A 21,067-nucleotide genomic window follows, 5' to 3' on the forward strand; every position below is an offset into this window, starting at 1 on the left:
TGTACTGCATGGTCATTATTATTAATAAAAAAATTATAAAAGCAGGAACAAAAACAAGGAACATTAGAGCCCATGTTTGTCCTCTGAAATTGGATATTTAAGGACATTACCATGAAGCCTCTCCGTGTTACTAACGGAGTTAAGAGACAAAAAGTGCACCATGGATTTTATTTTTGAAACCGCTGTTGCATATTTCAAATTTTATTCCACAAACAATTAACATATACGTTTTCACTAAAACTTTTCTTTTGTTAAAACGCATAACTTCTTAATTTTCTGAAATGTTTCTTTTGTTCTTTTTCAGTGTCCATCACAAGACGCCCAATTTCAAAACATTTTCTATACTTATTTTAGTCAGAAATTATTATTCTGAACTCAAGCTAAGAGCTCAGAGACCCGAGCAATTGCTTATTCAGTTCTTTGAAAGCTTTCATATTTTGTCAAACTCAAATTTCAATGTATCTTATTGAGAATATATGTAATAGGCCATCTTCTGTCATATCTTTACTGTCTTCTAGATGGCTGGTAGCAAACAAACAAGACTTCTCATGTTTGTCTTCTTGTTGATCTTCCATGAACTATGCATGAACGTCACAACAGTGATTTACCATTTTTGCAACTCCTCCAGAGCCAACCTTTTCAGGATCATGACGTAGGTGTGGGCCATCTTCTTTCCATTTTCAGATGCCAGGGGTCTCAAACTCCAGTCCTCGAGGGTCGCAGTCCTGCAACTTTTAGATGTGCCTCTGCTGCACCACAACTGAATAGAATAATTAGGTCATTAGCAAGGCTTGGAGAACTGATCTACACAAGGAGGTAATTAAGCCATTTCATTCCAGTGTTTTGTACCTGTGGCACATCTAAAAACTGTAGGTCTGCAGCCCTTGAGAACTGGAGTTTGAGACCCCTGGTTTAAACAGAGTAAATGTTAAAGCCTAAACTACTCCCCGGTGTTATCCTTTAGCTATCTGAAACTTTCCATCAGCTTGTTTAAGTCAGAACTACCCTGTAAAATCTTGAACCTTCTCTTGCTCACTGTAACGGTCATGAAACGAGAAGGAAAAGAAACACCAATTTGTTGCATTTTTTATTGAATGAAAGATTTCAACTCAAACATCGAGAACAACTTTGGTCAACATGTAAAACTGTTTGACAGAGGGTAGAAAAGTCTCACTGACAAACTGTATTTGAAGGTATGAAGGAGCAAGAATAAGTTCAATGAGGTATTAAACCAATCCCAGCTTAGTTTGACAACATTTTCCTACCCTCTTTAATCTGCTTCTTCAGATTCATCTGCTGACCACAGCAGTTGTCTACATTACTTAATTGCAAGCAAGTCTTTATTCCTCTAAATAACAAATACTTGCTTTATTTTATTTTTTTACATAACTATCAGAACACATGTGAACCCAAATAATGTTTATTTGATTTTCAGAACTGATGATTCATTTTTGCCTATTCAAATGCAGTTTTCAAATAAACAGTGACCAAACACATCTTAATGCAACGGATGCTTTACAAAGTAAACACATGGTCTATGTGACCAAGATGGAAACAAAAAAGGCTCCGATTTTTTTAAAAAGAACTGAGAGAAACAAGAATAAGAATGTACAGAGAACAATTTCTTTGAAATTATTTCAGATAGTCTGTGGCAGAGGATAAGCAGGTTTAGATCTTTGCCGCTGAGCTCCCTGACCGTACAGTATGACCTGCCCCCTCATTATTAGTGCCTGTGTGAAAAACACATGGCAAAAAGGTAGAACAAACAAAAAAAGATTTACCCCTGCCACAACTCAGGCCTAACCACCTGTTTCCCCACAGCGTTAGCTTGAATTATTCCTAACAGGTACAAAGACCGAGCAAGGAGGGTCGCAACAACCCCAGAGATACAGAATATTCTTCAAAAACTGTAATTAACGACATGAAGGGAGCCCAGCGCCCAGGCAGCCCCTCTGTTTGATGTGAATGCTGGTTTGTAAAATAACAACAGGAGAGGAACGTTCCAGGTTGGGATTCACATGGAGGCAGAAACAGAGGCTGAAGAGCGGTAGACACCCTCCCTTCATCTTCGTCCTCCTCTTCCTGCTTTTCCACATGTCGATTAGTTCTTGATCAATCCCCCATCTCCTTCGCTTACAAAGCGCTTCCGCCCTCTGGTGAACATAATAAAATTAAACGTGTTGCACAAATTCTTCTACTTCACCATTCAATTGAACATAAGTAACAAAACGATCTAGAGCCAGACAGTAGCTTTTCTTTGTGGCAGTTTTTATTTTCCAGCAACAAGAATTGGCCTGGAATAAATATAATAAAAGGTTGTAAAAAGGTTACAAAGGTGACTGATAAAGAACTAACCTGAAAGGACAGGCGTCCCGCAGCTGTTTGGTGATAACAGACTCCTGGTAGCAGAGATCCACAAAGGCCTCCATGATGGGGTGGGCATGGGGCACATCCAGACAGATCTCATGCAGCTCGTCATACACGCGCTGGAAACCCTGCACGTATATATGAAGAACGTCAACAGGTGTTCCGGCTTAATTACTGGTCTGTGTGGATCTTTCATTAAATGACCTTATTTTGAGTTAAAAACTAATCAGTTACTAATTTATTTGATGATTGTAATGTATGAACGTAATTCATTCATAACGATTAATCTGATTAATCGTTTCAGCCCTAGCCTGAAAATCCAGGCAAATTTTGTTTCCCTTACCCTGTTCATCTGATCCACTGTGATGAGGCCTGTTTTCCAGAAGGACTGCAGAAGTTTCATCATCATGTGACTGGCAGTGTCCCCATTTGACTCCAGCACCATCACTATAGCCTGACATGAACACAAAGACCCACATAAGAGATGAAACATGATCAGGCAGAAGGCAGCTGTGCTTTTCACCACAAGGTGGCAGAGTATCCACCTTAACAGGATGAAATTCCAACCAGGGGGTTGGACAGGGACAAGGACAGAGCAATTTAATATTGGACCAGATCCTAGAGATGTGAAAGATAAGGTGTTGGGGAGGCTGCAGGTGAAGGAATACATCTGCATCAGCAAACTTTATAGTATCACTTAATACACCAACCCAATTATTATCCTCGTCTTACGCTTTGTAATCGTAGAAGTAAATTCACAATGAGTGCAGCAGTAGAGCTTCTCTCGTTTGCAGATTTATTTAAAAACCATAGGACACTTGAATATTATATTTCAACTTTAACATTTGTGGTGATGCTGAAACTATAAACCGTGCACATAAAATATGTCCACAGCCTTGTTATAATGCCCGTTTTCTTTTTACAATATAATGATCAGATTATGTCACGAAGTGGAGGACCATTTTACACCTTGAGTATGACCCATAACCCATATGAACAAAATGAAAAACAAAAAAATCTGTTTGAATAAGTGTGCACAACTCTGAATTAATGTTTTGTTGAGACACCTTTCAGGGAGAAAAATGACGAGCCTCGGGGCAACATGCAGCAGATTGAGACAGTTTTATCCATCAGGCTGTCAGGATGCTGAATTCCCTCCCTGATCTCTACCCCCCATGAGTCCCATACCCTGATCCCTCTCTCTTTCTCCTCCTCGAATGAACAAAGAATATGTATTTATTTACAGCTGTTGTAAGGATTACCCACAGATTAAGTTTTTATTACATATTTTTTATGTTCTTTTCTCTCTTTTTTTGCATTTTGGGCCAGGGATATGAGCTGGACACCATTTCAGTTCTGTGCACGTCTTGTACATGTGGCAGTTTTGACATAAATTGTGTGTATTAATATGATTATTTTAGATTTTATCAGATATTTCAGTATTTTTGGGTAGGAGCCAAACTTCAAATGGGAAATGCAGGAGGACATACAATTAAAGAAAAGCAGATGGGAGCTCATCTTCACAAGTTGGGAACTAGCAGTTACTTGCATCAAATTGTCTACAATCACAGCAATAAGTTAAAGGTTTAGACAGCTGCAGTTGTGACAAGCCTGAATGAGTGAGAGTAGTATGGGATGTAAAAAAAATATATATGCAAAATTAACAGCTTGGAAACATGAGCAAAAAGTGGCATCTTTCAGTCATTCGCATTACATCTACATGTCAAATAGTTGTTGGGAGAAATGCCAGAGAAAAGCCTGTTCTATCCTAACAACACACACATTAAATATGTGTGCTATCTTGCCACTGTAAACAGTGAGAAGGTAAATTAAAAATATCTCTATAGCTATCCGTCAGTTAGTACATTTTTATTAGGAGATTATTCTACTGCAATCAAAAATGTATTCATTTTAAGACTTCTCACAATTTGTTACTTATTGTAAAGTCAAACTTCGGTAGACAGAGTACACATCATGCAAGTATAGTTGTTAGTTTGTAGAAATTTGTGCTTTTTAGTTTTGTTTTGCAACAGAGACAGATCATCTGCTAAATATGAGCTGCCAGCTTTAATTAATAAAAAAAGAAAAAGAAGAAAACAGAAGTCTCCCAGTTCAGTAATGAACGTGTTGCCAGTGTGTGTGATAAGGACAAATAAATGCTTGATTTACACTTGCAGGCATTTTGAACTAATTTGAACTCGGCTTCAAGATCAGATTTACTGAAAATGAGAGAGTAACAGCCAAACACACAATGTCCTTGGCAAAAAAACAGGAATCCTATTAAAAGCAGAGATTCATAAGTACAGCTCTGTCTTCGGCTTACTTGACAAGACATAAGCAAGAAAGAAAAAGAAACACTTTCTAAAGGTTTTGACCCACACATCTCCGCTTGAAACATGTTGTAATAAACTGGTGAAGAACAAATAAACACCAGAAACAGAGGCAAGACTGACTGAATACCTCATAGACCAGCTCATGATGGAAGTGAGGGACTTCCAAGTCCCGCAGACAGTGCTCTGCCTCAGACACGTCCCCGGATATCAGGTACTCTTTGAGAAGAAGGTTCATCTGCAGCAAACACAAATGAGGAAATCAGTCAGAGTTGATGTTGCTTGGACAGCTAAATCGTTGCAGGGAACCAGGGAACAAATTTAATGCATCAACTGGAGTTGAACAAGATGTCAGACTCACTGAATTATATTTTTGAAGGGTAAGAAGACATTTAACAACAGATGATTGAAATTGGGACGAAAATGATCCCAAACACAAATAAAAACTGATTTTGGGATTTACAAGCATGCTCACAATATGCTGGAACAACCCCAACTTCAACCCAATTGCACATTTTTTCACTATGCTTAAAAGTCAGATCATACCAAAATACTTCATTTGAATCCTTTTATGCAGGAATTAGCCACTGGTGAAGATGTGAGAAAAGTGTCATCCCTGCAAGATGCTTCTAGACATCTGAGTTATAACAATGCTTCCAAGTCATTCAGATGGAAATCTGAATATTTGAGTCCCAAAAATTAAAGAAACTCATGTGGGTGGTTTAAAGGTAAAGATCATAAAATATCATTGAAAAGCTACAGTAAGTTCCAGTTGAGCCCAATCATAGTGAGATTTCAGACATTAGCATCTTATATCAAACGTGATCCTTTATTATATCCCACATTTTATTGTTTCATAGGGATCAATGCACGTTTTGGTGTTGATTGGGAAAGAGGATGTAAGCAAAATGGGAGACGTCCATCAATAATTTGCTGAAAAGTCAGCAGCATTATGTAGTGGGATGTAAAAGTGTGAGACTATTTACTCCTCTGGGGAGATTTTAATTGGGTGTTCTCACATTACCAGATAATCTGGGCCAATAATATTGACACCAAAGACACCAATCGTTGATGGGAATGATGAATGAATGTGGAGAGAGAAAGTTCAACAGCTAATTTAATAGGGAAATAATCCATGTTTCCCACTTTTTACAGCAAATCTGCCACTGATATACATACTAGAAAACCAACATCTTATTTCATTGCTTTCCAATTAAATAATAAATTCATTTCAACAGATTTTGAGATAGCGCTGGAAAGGTTAATTCAAAGAAATTGTCCTAAAGCTCCTGAGTGTGTCAGTCGTCTGTACCTACACTCATCTCAGCCAGAAAATCAAAACTGCACAGGGCAGTTCCAAGGTCTGAAGGCCTCACAATACTCTGACAGCACAACCTGACACAACATTGCTTCATTTCAGAACACAAGCTCTTGTGAATGTTGTGCAACAATGTGACCGGCCATCACTTCAAATCACCCGAAAAGCCCTGATGATGGAGTGGTAACTGTAATCAAAACAAAGCTGCGGCACACAAACAGAAGGTGTGTTGGCCTCTCCTGTGTCCTTGTTTTTAACGTGGACGCTCCTGAGAGGACAAAACGCTCTGCTGACACAGCAGTCCAACAGAGCACTGCCCTGCGGATCTCTACCCAGCATGCATTTCTGGCTTCTGTTAATGTTACATAACAACAACAAAGATCCCTACATGGTCAATACAAACACTTTGTGCCCCAGTGTTAGACACTGCTTAATAAATCACTGAATCATAATTAATTTTAAATGACTTTTTATTTAAAAGCTAAATTCTCTCATTGCTTAGTTTTTGCTCACCTTTTTGACAAGATGTTTAACGGGTCTCAGACCTCCACCAACACCCCACACATTATCAAGACCAATCATCCCTTTTTTCATGGACAGCAGCACTGCAGCACGATCTAAAGTCACTCTGCACAAGGAGAAAAGAAAAAATACCCACCATGTCTATAGTGCTATTTATTAAAATAGTAAACACTGATATTTCTGGAAATCCACAATAAAGTTAACGCAACTTATGCTGGCGTACCTAGCGTGCTCACAGTCCACTTTCCCTTTGTAGCTATCCAGGAAGTTCATGGGAAGGACGTGATCGGCTATGCCTCGGGCTATGAACTGGCCTAACATCTGAAAGAAACAAGAGGAAACAACAACAATCTTTTTACTTAAGCAGACGTAAGAAAGTATTTCAACATTTTTGTTAGCAATGTTTGTTTGATGTGTAGCTTCTTTATAGATTATATAATGTGACAGTCAAAAATATAAAATAATGTGCAAATTTTGCAATTTTGAAAAAATTTGAATTTTAGAGCCCATTAAATTGAGACAAAAGAAAAAAAAACACATTTAACTTGTTCACAGTGTAAAGTGTTTGAAACCAATACCTACTCTAGGTGAATTATGTATTATGTAGATGAACAGTGAAGACTACCTCTATGTAATGAGATATACAGTATATTCAAATACCGTCCAAAAGGCACTGCAGAAAAGAATTTTATTCTTAAAAACAAATAAGCTAATTGTAATCTAAAAAACGACATAATTCTTGTTCGAAATTTTTGATCAGTTAATGCTGTCTTTGATCACTTTCAGTTGATCGTGGCTTAAAACTCGACCAAACTGGTAATGTTATACGGTAGAAAGACCATCTGCAGTAACCCAGCTGACGCAGAACAACCAGCCTACAACATGGAATTGAGGGAAAAAAAAACACTAATGAAAACGGGCTCTGTTCATCTTTAATCTTTTAAGTGTCTGAAGCCCTGCTTTGCCTCTCCTCCCTTCTAAGCAAACGATACCAAGATCAGATCCAGAGCTCTGGTTGACACCGTTTCTCTCTCAGGGTGTCAGGCCTACCTGAGGGGCCTCTGGCGTGTCCAGAATGAGGTCTGGCAGTTCTTTCAGCATCTTATCGAAAGCGTGGGCCATCTCACCCTGCGTGAGCATCTTCCCCGACAGATCGGACAGCAGGCGGGAAGTCAGCTCCCTGTGACTGGCCTTGCCTTCCAGGGACAGGGACACAGCCACGGAGGTAAACTCGTACTTATGTTGGCCCAGGTTGAGCTCCTTCAGCAACACCTGGAAGCACCACAAGATTGAACACAAGTCAGGATCTGTCACTCTATTAACAAAGTATGCTGTCTATTCGCCACTATCATTAATGTTTCTTAACATTTACACTCACTACAGCAACACATTTCTGCCTGATCAATGTATGCATAGAAAAACAAAAAGGAAATGTACAATTTTAATCGTTTACCTCAACCTCTTTTGTGTCTCCGTGTTCAAAGTACTCCAATACGATCGGGTTTACCATTTTTTCTAGTTCCTTCTCTTCTACCTCTGGCACAACCGTTTCATAAACAGTGTCGCCCTGTGGCAAAAACACATTCACATAATGAGTCAGAAATGCCCCCAAATTGTACACGAAGTACACAAACTGCTTTTATAATTACAGTCCACAACAAAAGCATTCACAAGCCTAAAGCTTTTTCACATTTTGCCATGTTTTACAAGTAAAGATAAATAAAACCTTAATAAAACAATTTGTTTAGAGAAAAACTAACACTGCACATCGCACAGTGACGTGAAGCTAAACATGGTGGTGGCAGCATCATGCTCTGGGGATACTGTTCTTCCGCAGACACAGAGAGGCTACTCAGACTTGATGGAACGATGAATTAGCACTACATAAAGGGAAGTTCTGGAAGAGATCCTCTTAGTGGCAGCAGAAGACCTGAACCACCATTCTATAGGTTCACCTCTGGAATGGCCTAGTCAAAGTCCAGATCTAAATCTTGAGAATCGGTGAAAATGGCTTCTTGCAGATGATCTCAATCAAATCTGAGCTTGAGCTATTTCATTTAGATCAAAGAGCTAAACACAAAAAAAAATCCTGAAAAAAAAACTTGGTAGAGACTGGAGCAGACATTCACTTTCCAGGAGCAAAACAACCATAAACATGCGACCAAGTCTGGGGTTGCAATGTGATAAAATGCGCAAAAGTTCAAGGTGTGTAAAGACTTTTGCAGGGCACATTTATTTTTTTTTATTATAAGACTCTAAGAGTTCCCAAATAAGTCATTTTTTTCCCCACACTTTGACATTTTCCCAAGCACACAATGACCCTGTAGGGTTCAGAAATCCTTGATCTACTCCGCAGTCAGACTCAAAGGCCACACTGACTGCTCGTGTCCCCATTTATTTTTCAGTACCATTCCATCCCTGCTCCCTTTCAACATATTTGAACTGACTTTGTGCACCAGTCAAGGCCAAATCAAACCAGCTTCTCTGAGCCAATTCCAAAAACCGTTATCAGGATCTTTTTTTTCTTTCTTTCTTTTTTGAAACAGACAGAAGCCGAGTTCCCAGGCAGTAATGCAGTTGTGTGATCAAAGCCGGGAGACAAACAAGCCAGTCCATCAGCATCACATCCCGCATTCACATGATAACCGGGGTTAAAGATTGAAAACAGCGTTGATTGTGATGGGACAGGGCCATCTGGATTAAACAATCGAGCGAGACGACGTGTTGTTAATGAGCTTTGGCCAAATCACATGCAGTGTTATGTCTCTTCTCTGCCAGGATAGTCACACATACAAACTATGACTGCAGCCAGATCTCTAATTTTCTTACAAGACAAAAAATAAAATAAAATATGTGCAGTAATTATTTTGTGCAGGTGCAGGAGGAGGTCCACAACAAACTACTACTGCTGCTGTTCAGACATGGGAATGATTGTTGATGTGCTAGTGGTCTTTTTTTATACTACTTCACTAACAATGTCATTACTTTATAAGAAAATAAATTTATATACAGTACAGACCAAAAGTTTGGACACACCGTTTAATTCAATGAGTTTGCTTTATTTTCATGACTATTGACATTGTAGATTCACACTGAAGGCATCAAAACTATGAATAATACATGTGGAAATATGCACTAAACAAATTCTAGTTTCTTCAAAGTAGCAACCTTTTGCTGTGATTACTGCTTTGCGCACACTCTGCATTTTCTTGATGAGCTTCAAGAGGTAGTCACCTGAAATGGTTTTCACTTCATAGGTGTGCCCTGTCAGGTTAATAAGTGGGATTTCTTGCCTTATAAATAGTCATGAAAATAAAGAAAACCCATTGAATTAGAAAGGTGTGTCCAAACTTTTGGTCTGTACTGTATATATATATTTTTTTCCAATGACCTGTATGTGTTTGTGAATCTGGCATTTGTGAATGAAACTAGCAATGGGTAATCTATTATTTGTTAGTTTTAATTATGTCTGAATATGATACATATCTTGTTTCCTGGGAAAATACAGTAACAGGCACAAATTTATCTGAATGTCCTAGAGGTATGAAAATCAATTTATGCCAACAATTTCTGTTTAATTTTTACTCCAAAACTTATACTGCTGAGGAAATAGTATAATTTTTTTATTGTGAATAGGAGACAAAGAAATAAGCAGCTCTGCTGGCTTTAAGCAAAGAGATCAGGGATGTCACAATGGGAATGTTGGTATGTTCTTTATATCAGTATTAGAAAAAGGTGCTCTGACCTCTGATCAGGGTTCTCTGGTCAACAACAAAGCTAGTGAGAACATACTGAGTTCAAAGATGCTTCAAAAAATTTAATATCATAAACTTATGATGCTCATTGAGACATATGATGTATATCTCAATGGAACTGGAGAAGTTGAAAGATCCTCTAATGAAATCGACGAAAATGAATTTGTGGAGATGACAAGGTAAATGTTCCATGTCTGGATAAACAAATGACCCAAGAGAGGAAAGAGACATCCCCATAGAGACCCACTGACCTGAGCAGCTTCATCATAGTTGGGGTCCCGTACGTCCGGCTCTTCAGCTTCATAAACCATCCCAGGAGCACCCCAAACTCCTTTTCCGCCTGCCCCACCTGAACACAGCAAAAATAAAAAATAAAAGAAGTTCTAAAACATAAGGTGGGATTTATCCAGTAATTTGCACAGTTAATGAAAGGAAGTCATAATAATTTCAGTTAAATTTTTTCGAGCTGCATGAAGAAAACTAACTTTGAATTTGATCCGAAAACATCTCCATATGTGAAGCTGATAGTAATCAGATCAACAATCATATCTACCTTTCTTTGGCAAGCCTCTGCCTTTGCCTGTCCTCGACTTGCGGTCGTTGTTGTGAACTTTGCCCTTTACGGCGTGCGGGTCGCCTCCTGGCGTCTCGCCTGACTCTGAGACGGACTCGCTTGTCGAGTTACGGGATGAGGACCTGCGCAGGCGACGCTTGGCTTTGGCTTTGAGGCGAGCCTCGTGGAGTGCTTTCTCTTGGGGCGTCCAGTTGCCATTGACCTCCGCCTCGTCCAGTCCATCATCGTCATCACTGTAAGGACAGCTGGCCTCGGGCTGGTGATCCAAAGTAACCGCCCCTGTGGTTAGAAACCAGGAATTTTACACATTTTATCAAAAGAAGACATGCACAGACTAAGCCACAATTTTGTGGTAGAAAAAGTAATTTATAAGCATCTAACTGGTCATCTGTCAGGGCTCCACATTATTAGAACATCTTGCACTAATGATAATAATAGCAAATATTGCCAGGACAATATTAGTTGACAATGAGACATATGCCTATTTTCTTCTTTCTTCTCTTCCTCATCTGTGCTTCGATCACTCTATGATTGAAGCACATAGTATTTTGGCAACATCATTTGAGCATTCACTGACATGAGTCTTTAACTGAGTAACTATTACCTTAGAATAAAAAATACAAGTTCATAAGATGTGAAAAATGTTATCCAACAATCATATTACTCCAAACAGTCCTTTGCCATATAAAAGTTGCACATACTGATATTGCAATTGCGCAACGTCAGATCAACCTGAATTTTTTTAAATTAAAATTCAAACAACTCTGATCAGCAGCCAACATTTCTGAGCAGTCCAAATAAACAGTGAAGAACATTCTCCAAACTCTCTTGATATTTCAAGCTTATTTGTGTTTGCAAAGAGACTCAGATCTGTGTTGTTGGCTATATAACTGCAAAATCATAGTAAGACTATATGAAAAAAACATATTTCATTGCTTTCACTGTGATTTATCCCAACTGCTGGTCTGGCCTTCCCAAGCTCCACATTCTTTCAGACACCACTGCTCTTGACCTTTGTGTAGAGCTGTGTATGCAAAAGGGGTTGGTGTTGCTTGGTGTGCAAACAGTAACTGAACCTAACCACAAAAAAAAAAAAAAAAACGCACAACGATTGAAGACGCCTTTTCTATATCCCTGAAACCTGCTTTTTTCATTTGTAAGCTCAGGTTCGCAACACGGCCGCACAACTCTTTTCACTTCTGCTAAAAGCTGAGAGGTTTGTTTTGGTTTTGTTGTGCGTAATATGCTAACATAAGCTTTTTCTGAAAGGAACTGTTCTTACTGCAGTGTGATTTTAGGTATGCTTGCATGATGAAACTATGGTCACTTATAAAAATCAGCTCCCTAAAATAGCCTTTTCTGGAGGTAATGTTGTTGAATGTAAACTTGAAGTAGCACCAAAATAGGTTCCTGAATGCTGTTTCTCCCCACAATTTAGAGAGAATAGAATGATATCAAGAATTTAGCAAATGCTGCAAGCTAAAACACGTGGTCGAGAAAACTCACCCCTACCTTCCTACATATACAGAGATGCATTGGGTCAAGTTAACATGCTACTACTCCTGTGTGGATGAAATCCTATATTTAGTCAGGTTAAAGTGTGTAGAACAGCACAGAGAGAGAAGAGGAGAGGAGCACAGCTGCAGCGGTGGCAGGCAGGGAGAGAGAGGGAGAACCAAGCACATGCTGGAGAAATGCTGACGCCAGTTGTTTTTTTTAAACAGTGGACCTGACTACATATGGTATGGGTGGATGCAAGTTTGATCACATGGCATGAAAAGCAGCAATGAGGCAACACAGGAACAAGATGTAATTAAAACCTAAATCCCTCAAATAGCAGATTGCAGAGCATGTAAAGGCACACAGAGGTAAACTGAAATTTTTAAAGGAGCCTCTGTCCTCCGAATGGTTCTCCCTTTGGTCTGCTGCACAATAGAGCTGACCAATTTCAGGAAAACAAAATCCTAAGAAACCAACAAATACCAAGCTTTCTTGGAACAATCATTTTTCTTTTCCATGACAGCTTGAATATGCAGTGCAGGCCTTAGACATCATTATCTAAAGCATTCATTGCACTTGCATCTTTTCATAATTTTCACACTGTGCATCGTGCATTTTGATAACAGAACAATGCATTTTCAATAACTGTGCAGACCTACCATACAACTTAAGGGAGATTAGTGTCATAGTAGCAGGACATGATTAAACAATTAGTATTTCGGAACAAAAAATTACACTGCCTTGCAAAAGTATTGTTACCCCCCCCACAAACTTGGTAACTCTGGAAGAGCTGCAGAAATCCACAGCTCCAGAAAAACCTTTTGTTAATCTATAATCTAGTCTTTATACAACTGTGACAAAAAGAAAACCGCTGGTGAAAGATGTCCTGGAGTTTGTGCTGATCTTGAAAAAAATGCTACATGTAATGGAAGTACTACACACCATGTGGTGGCAACATTGTACTGTGAGAATGCTTTTCTTTAGCGAGAACAGGAAAGCTGGTTGGGAGTTGATACACAGATGGAAAGACCAAAAAAAAAAAAGGACAACAGAATCAAAACCGCAATAGTTTAAGTCAAAGCATATTCAAGTGTTTATGGTCCAGTCGTGCTGTCTTCTCTCCTTCATTTCATAATTATGAATACTGTCTGTTGGTCTATCATGTAAAATTCCAATAAAATACACTGAAGTTTGGAGTTTTAATGCAAATAAACATGATCAATTTTAAAGCGTGAATACTTCCAGAAAGCACTGTGAACCTCTAATCAAAGTGGTACAATTCTTAAAACATTGTGTGCTCTGTGGAGTGAAACACTGAAACTTCTTACTATCAATTTTTATTTTTATAAAATAGTAGGAGTATCTTAATATTCTTATTGAAACAGTTATGTTAAATTAAGAAGCACAAGAGGAGGTAAAAAAACACTGCAGATTTCAGTTGAGTCAGCAATCTAAATCTAACTTAACCTGCTCCAATACAAGCACACAGCCACACCCATGGCCTTCAGAAATCTGTAAACAGCCGTCCATGTGTCATCTCTTCCTTCGGCACCTCCTCCTTCTTCCCTAATGTAGGCTACAGGTCCGAGCAAGGTCATAAATTAGGAACTAACCAATGGCTGCGGGCCAAACCACTTCTGCAGCCAACTGGAAGGGAGCACCCAGCAAAATAGGAGCTTGTAGGAAAACTCAAATCCGTTTGCCAAGACGGGCCTTGCAAAACAAGCAGAACAACACTGCCCCCGAACACAGCGAGGACAATGTTGCTCTGTGATAACAGAGCTCGACCGTAACTGCTGAGAGTTGCACAACACAACGGCAGCTCTGAGTGTCGCCGACAGTTGGCTGAAACTGCAGCAGCGAGTAGCGATGGACGTCACCAAGAGTGCTCCAAAACTGGAATAATGATCCTCAAAAACATATTTGCATTTAATCAGCTTACAATCTGTACCAAAGGTGCAGGACAAAGAAATTAAGTCTCTGCAAAGGCTTGTGGGAAGACTCCACAACCTGCAAACCTGCTAAAGTGTTTGAATGTAGGCGTGCATGGAGTAGGAGTGTTTATGAATCAGAAGGGAGTCAGTGGGGCAGAAGTTTCACATGACTCACATAGGGACAGTATTTAATGCTCTAAATATACATATGGGCTGTTTATAGATTTCTTCTGCTCAAAAAAAAAATGTTTTACCATACAAGCAGCAAAACTGGTAGCACAAAAAAAGGATGTTAGATTTATGTTAGAAGAGCAAATTTACATCTATGCAAGTGAAATCTAAGTTCAAAATGTTTACGAACACAAACAGAGTCAAGAACCAAACATTGTAGCTGAAAGAGACACATGTTAACTTAATACACATTATTATTCCTGTATGGCCTCTAAACACATGTCTGAAGGTGACTTATAAACACAACGAGGCTGTTTTATATAAACTTCTGATGCAATAGCAAAAGCTAATGTGCAAAATGTATTAATTTAGGAGTATATTTTTACATGAGGAAAGCAACAAAATCACTCATCGGATTCTCCAAGTTTCAATATGTCTTTAAGAAGGACTTAAAATATGAAGGTAAATCTAACTATTTGAGCTCATCTGGGACATTATTCCACAGAACCGGTGAGCTGACTGAAAAACCTTCCTCACTTTTTGTTCATTTTTGTATGGTCAAAAACTTTAGCTGTTATGGTTGTTCTTAGTTGTACAATGTTAGGAGGTCAGAAGCACAAACGCAGAATGGGCCTTAAAAGTTATTAGTACACAAAGACTGGTGTTTACAGTTAGCCATGCTTGTCACTACTATAGTAAACTGTCAACTTCTAATCATTTTTGTCTTTTTCTTTCTAGAACTAAATCTCCGATTCCCACACACAAAGTGGAATACAGAAACAAATTTAAGAAGCTTAATAATGAGGAATAAACTGAACTGGGTTATAAATCTCAGAGGACTGCATCTGTACTGTTCATAGGTTCATGGTCATTTTCCTTACATCTTAAAATCTTATTTTTTTCATGTATTTGATGGAAAATAATTAAAAAGAGACAGAAAACAGCTAAATTAAAAGAATAGTACTACAGTATTTGCACATACCAGTACTACAGTATTTCTGTTTGCACTTGCTGATTTTTCCAAGGAAAGAGTGAGAGAGAAAAATTCAACTGTTTGATTAAACTTGTGGATTTTATTATTTGTAAGAGCCAGTTGGACAGTGGGATATAACGCTACCATTAGGCATGATACTGAAGACTAAAACTACAAAAAAAACAACAAAAAAAAAAAAAGCAGAACCTATGAGTCTGTGCTGAGATAAAGGAATAAGGCATAGCAGCCTCTCTGCTTTATCTATAAGACATTGGAGGAAGGGTGTGGATGTGCTTTGGGGTTTAACTGTCAGGCTTTTATGAAAGGGAGCCAGAATGAAAACCTTTCCCCTAAATACAGGTTTGTTAGAAACAGTCAAATCTTGTGTGTTAACAGAGGGAAAGACCACACAAGCTACCAGTCAAGAAATGTTTTCTTTTACTGTCAAAACTTGCAACTTTATTTCAAGAAATTTATCAAGTCAGCTTCTGGGGTGACTTTGCCTGACAAGACAGATCCACAAAAAAAGAAACTGCATGTAAATGATTAGGGAAGAACAGATGAACTGGGTACAGGCCTGGTTTAGTCAGCAACTTCCCCAAGCAGATTGAGATATGACAGGGGACGGATGGGTTTGCCATCCTTATACCTGTGGGACTAAATGGATTCAGACAGTGTGAGCAAACATGTCATTAATGCATGAGTGGACCAAAGGTAGACGGGCGGGGCGGTGGGGGGAGGGTGTTCCAACCAGGATGCTCATAGAATGTACTCAATGAGTAATCGGACTTGACATCTATAGAGTTTCTTCCAAGATGGAAGAAAGGAATTACATCAATGTTCACACAAAGGGGGGTTTGTATATTATAGTTAAACATCCAGCTGAAAAGTCAGCAAGTGTCCAACATTAGCAGCAGAAGATGCAGGCTAATAGTAGGACTCTAGAATAAAAAATATATGATTTCTGAAACACAAAAAGATTAAACTGAGTAAAACTATCTGGTATTGAGTTTTACCAAACACGTTGTATTAGAATCTGCAGGACGGATAAGACAAAGAAAAGGCCTGCAAAAGCAGAGAGGTGTGTGCTTGAATAATGCAAGATAATAGAAAAGCCAAAGAAAAGTATTATTGTTTCTGTCTTCACTTTTGTGGAACCTCGTAATTAAAGCCACACGGTCTGGTGAAAACATTCCTTAGGGAGCAAGAAAATGATTTCCAAAAAGGACCTGCAGAATTTGCTGCCACACCCATCATTGCTGCTGAATGACTGACATGTAGAGAAATTTCTGATGAGCCTCATTTTACCACGTCTGCACACTGAAGTCTATGTTATTGAATATCTTTCCAGCAACATTAGTGGGAGGAAAAAAGAAAACCAAAAAAAAAATCAATCACATTGCTCTGGAGCCAGATTTTGTTTGCATAATGGGTGTCTGTCCTGTGTACATCACTGGTTTTGCATTTTGTCCAAAACTGAATGCGCTAGTGCAGTGCTTATATTTAATGTAACTATTTAATTAAGGCAAAGCTTACAAAGAAACCAATCAAAGAGGAAAAGAGGAAGCAGCCATGGAAACGGATTCAGATCAATTTAAGTTCTGGAGCCAGTCGTTGCCCTCTGCAGAGTTTTGTTCAGCCTTTCCATCTACAGCAACATCTATCATGAATTGGTGTCTGGAGAATCAAATGAGTAAGGCTGAAACTCTGTATTAAAAATTATCTTCTGGCATTACTATTCCCAGAAAATGTGATAAAATCACTTGAGAATAAAAAATTTTAAAAAAGCATTTTCCTTGCCCCTCTCTTTTTTTCAATGATCGCTTCAATGTGTGAACTTTATCGTATACATTGCAAAATGTGTGACATATTGGAATTTCCAACAGACTGAATATCTTATTAATGACATGCAAGGTTTGAATTCATGATGCTTGGGATATAATTTCTCCTCATTTACTGCATTCATCATGCTCACATGCAGGGGTACTCTTGCACAAAGCGATGCTGTTTTGATGACATCCTGATGATACATGGTGCAGCTCCCAGCTCAGACTCTTGCTCTCACTACTATTCAGGGTATTCTTCATATTAATTGCATTCCTTAGAGGAAAATTTCACCGACTAGCTGAAAAGGCTTCGGGATATAAGTTCAATTGCACTCACATTTTAATTGCATCGACATCAAATAGTTGATGCTTCAAAATGTCTGCTGGTCACTGCATTTTTGCTCAAGTTTATCATACAAAAAGTCTCGTTCAGCCACATGTGTAATCACATTACTTTGGGTGCTGATACAACGCCATCATTCTAACTTTCATTGGTACGTGAGTGTTCAAAAGAATGTCATAACAGTAACCACTATATGTGATATTAAAACCATTATATCATAACAAGCGTCTTTAAGGTCTGCTTAGTTTGACCCACTATTGGGGGAACTGAATGTCTATGCTGACCCATATTGTACAAAGGAGCAGCCAGCTGCCATCCAGCCACAGACAATGGACTATTAGACAGCATGTCAACAACAACAGAGAGTGCTTCATCGACTGAATCTGGCCGAAGAGAACATTCGAGTTCAGACATCATCATTTCCTCATCCTCAGGTAAGCGCCTTGCAAAAAAAGTGTTCATAGCACTTGAGATTTTGTCACGTTAAAGCAATAAGTTTCAAAGTATTTTACTTGGGTTTTATGTGATGACCAACACAAAGCAGTGCAGAGTTGAGAAACAATTTCCAACATTTTTTTATTAATCAAAATCTGAAAATAGCAGGCTACATCTGATTTGGTCTCGTTCATTTGGATAAACTAAGAATACTCAGTGTAAACAATAACTCTCAGAAGTCAGCTAGTACAGTAAACAGGGTCTACCTGTGCAACATACTACCTAGTGAACATACTCTTAGCTCTTTCACAAAACATTTCCCACAAAAATGAGCCTCCTCTCGCCATTCCTAAATCACAACTGGATACAGAATTGAAATCAGCGTCACAAGTCTTCACACACTGTTCTTTTGAGAACAATAATAGTAGATGAATAATAGTAGATGAATTCAACGGGAGGATTGGCAGCGATCCTCCCGTTGGCCAAGCAAATATTTCAAATCCAGCTGCTTTCCTCTTCCTAGAGTATGATGCCGCCACCACCATGTTTCATAACAGGGAATGATGCCAGCTTTACAACACCTGCGAGCTAAAAACTTTAATTTTATTCACGGCATCTTCTTCTACACCTAGGTGGTTGACAAAAACAAAACTAAAAAACAGAGGGAAATTTGTGGCTTTCTTCTAATAATAATAACTCGTTCCTGACATGTGACTAATGGCTTTTATGTAAACAGATTCATTCACCTGAGCTGTGGCTCGCTGCAAGTCCTCCAGAGTTACTATGAGCTGCTGATAATTTCTCTCCTCGCCTGGCCTTTGCTGGTTGCACGTGATTATAAGCAGAGGCATCACAGAAAAGGGAAGCTGAATACAACTACGTGCCACACTTTTCAGATTTTTATTTGTAAAATATTTTGAAAACCACGTATCTCATGCCGATACTTTTACATCTTACTTTACAAGTGACAGGCCCAGCATATACGTTTCATTATGCAACGTTTAAATACACAGCATCACAGATTATGTAAGCCTTCTCCTGGTGCCTCTTGTTGTGGGATATACGTGCTGACGTCATTTCTTGGCATACATAGAGGGAGCATGGAGCCACTGTATGTGGAGCTCTATTATTAACAAGGAAGAAAATATATTAAAACCGTATTATTGTTGTGCAAGCATTTCTGAGGATATTATGAAGATCGTTTATTTATTCATTGCATGTCAAAAGAATTATTTTAGATGGTATTTTGATTGAGTCTCCCCCAAATAAAAAAAATTATATATATATAAATCAATGTTGTGGATCAAAGCAACATAAATCTGAAGTACGTTAATGAATGCAATAGAAGTGCACGAAAATACAAGTAAACGGTCTCCGTGTGCGCCTTGATGATTCTTGCAAATAAAGCCTACATCGAAAGACCGCGACTGATTCTGCTGCCTCTCGTCGTGCGTGGAATCGTTACTACACGTTAAAATGGAAACGCAAAGACCTGAGTGTGCAATCTCGAGTGCAAAGCGGAAGTGGCCACGTCCAATCAAAAACCGTGGCAGGATTAAATGCAAGACGAGTCAAACAACACAGTTGCCACGCATAAAAGAAACTCGTCGAAGCAAAATAGCATTGGCTTGAGTGCAATAAAAGCACTACATCTGCTCTAAAGTGCAGCGCGTCCCACACGTACGCGGTGCGTCGCTGTGTGTGTGTTTTCAACAAGGGCACATGGTGGAGCATGGCTGGCGCTGCAGCCCATCCCATGCACGGACACAATGCATCGTGGAAAGCACGTCTGAAGGCCCCGTCTTGCAGTTTTAAACGCCACCTCGCCTGTGATTTTTAGGTTTTCATCCCACGCGTAGTCCGCCACAAAACGTGAGGCTGAGATCACGTACTCACCGTCGGCTTGAGGTGCGGAGGACCACGCATCCACTTGGGTCGCCATGGCGCTCTTCAAGTGCTCGGTTAAAAACCCACCTCACAGTCACGGTGCTGGGCTGCAATCAGTGGCAGGAGATCCCCCTCCGCGGAGCAAAGCTGCGCTGGTTTGTTCAAGGGTTGTCCGCACAGATTGAGATACGTGGAGAAAAACTGGAATGACTAAAATGCTTTCCTCTTGTCGTTCGTGGTGCACCGTCCCTGACTAAGAGCTCCAAAGGGGTAAATAAAAAAAAATAAAAAAAATGATGACATAGAGTGTCGAAATGCTACGGAGTGAAGGAGCGAAGTGTCAGTGGCTAAGACCGAAAAAATAAAGTCGTCGGGGGAAGTAGAGCTGGCTTGTTGGTCGGATTGGATTTCAGCAAACCGCCTGCAAGATAAACAAAGTCTGTTTTTAACTTTACAGGAGCGTTCAGAAGAAGAGTCACGTGGAAAAATACACGGATGGGGAGTGGTCAGCGGAGGGGGTGGGTGCTGGTCCGGCCCGACCAATCACAGAGCAGAGCCATCATGCAGAAGCAAAACAGGAGTTAAAATGGTCTTGAATAATTACCGAGGCCATGTTAGTCCAATTATTTATTTTATTTTTTAGTGATAAAATGTAAGGCTACTTAGCTGCAGCTATTAGTTACTGCTACATAATTCTTTTTTACTGCAAACTAAATCTAGCTTAATACAGATATAGAATGATGCTTGGAACCAGAGCTGGGTAGTAACTAGTTACATTTATTATTATTCAATTGCGTTTACTTTTCTTAGCACTGTCGATCATGCTTAAGTACATGCTGCCAAATGTGTAGAGAAACAACTTACCATTCCAGGAAAACTGTTTATCTGCCTTTATTGGCAGGCTATGCTTACGGGGAAAAACTGCAGTGTAGCAAAGAGCAAGGGGAGAGTGTGAGCAGCATGTGCACTAGGATGATTGACAGTGCTAAGACCCTATTATTTGTCATAGGGATACTATGACAACTTCTAAGCCATAAGTTGATTTCAGTTTTTACTCTTTTTTTCTTTTGATTTTAGATAAATGTGCAGCAAACCTAACAGTGGAGCAATTCTTACCTGGACGTAACATACC

The 21,067-nt window shown here is 39.2% G+C and overlaps 1 protein-coding gene across 1 annotated transcript; it reads right to left on the minus strand.

The window, feature by feature from the left end:
• Positions 1-1,074: 1,074 nt before the first annotated feature.
• On the minus strand, positions 1,075-20,412 carry pdcd4a (programmed cell death 4a). Its single transcript, XM_028018029.1, has 11 exons — positions 19,945-20,412; positions 10,846-11,145; positions 10,544-10,641; positions 7,991-8,104; positions 7,588-7,809; positions 6,761-6,858; positions 6,529-6,643; positions 4,828-4,935; positions 2,711-2,821; positions 2,356-2,495; positions 1,075-2,153 (listed from the first exon to the last, which is right to left on the minus strand). Exons 1-11 carry the CDS (start codon positions 19,988-19,990, stop codon positions 2,102-2,104), a joined length of 1,404 nt encoding a protein of 467 aa, XP_027873830.1. The 5' UTR covers positions 19,991-20,412; the 3' UTR covers positions 1,075-2,101.
• Positions 20,413-21,067: the final 655 nt, after the last annotated feature.

The sequence above is a fragment of the Xiphophorus couchianus genome, chromosome 5 (genome assembly GCF_001444195.1).
Source record: "Xiphophorus couchianus chromosome 5, X_couchianus-1.0, whole genome shotgun sequence".
Lineage (NCBI taxonomy): Eukaryota > Metazoa > Chordata > Actinopteri > Cyprinodontiformes > Poeciliidae > Xiphophorus > Xiphophorus couchianus.

Coding starts and splice junctions, on each gene's coding strand:
- pdcd4a (XM_028018029.1), bottom strand. CDS start 19,990: ATGGCGACCCAAGTGGATGCGTGGTCCTCCGCACCTCAAGCCGACG. Junction 8,105..10,543: donor ACTATGATGAAGCTGCTCAG/GTCAGTGGGTCT, acceptor TTTTTGCCACAG/GGCGACACTGTTTATGAAAC. Junction 7,810..7,990: donor GAGACACAAAAGAGGTTGAG/GTAAACGATTAA, acceptor TGGTGCTTCCAG/GTGTTGCTGAAGGAGCTCAA.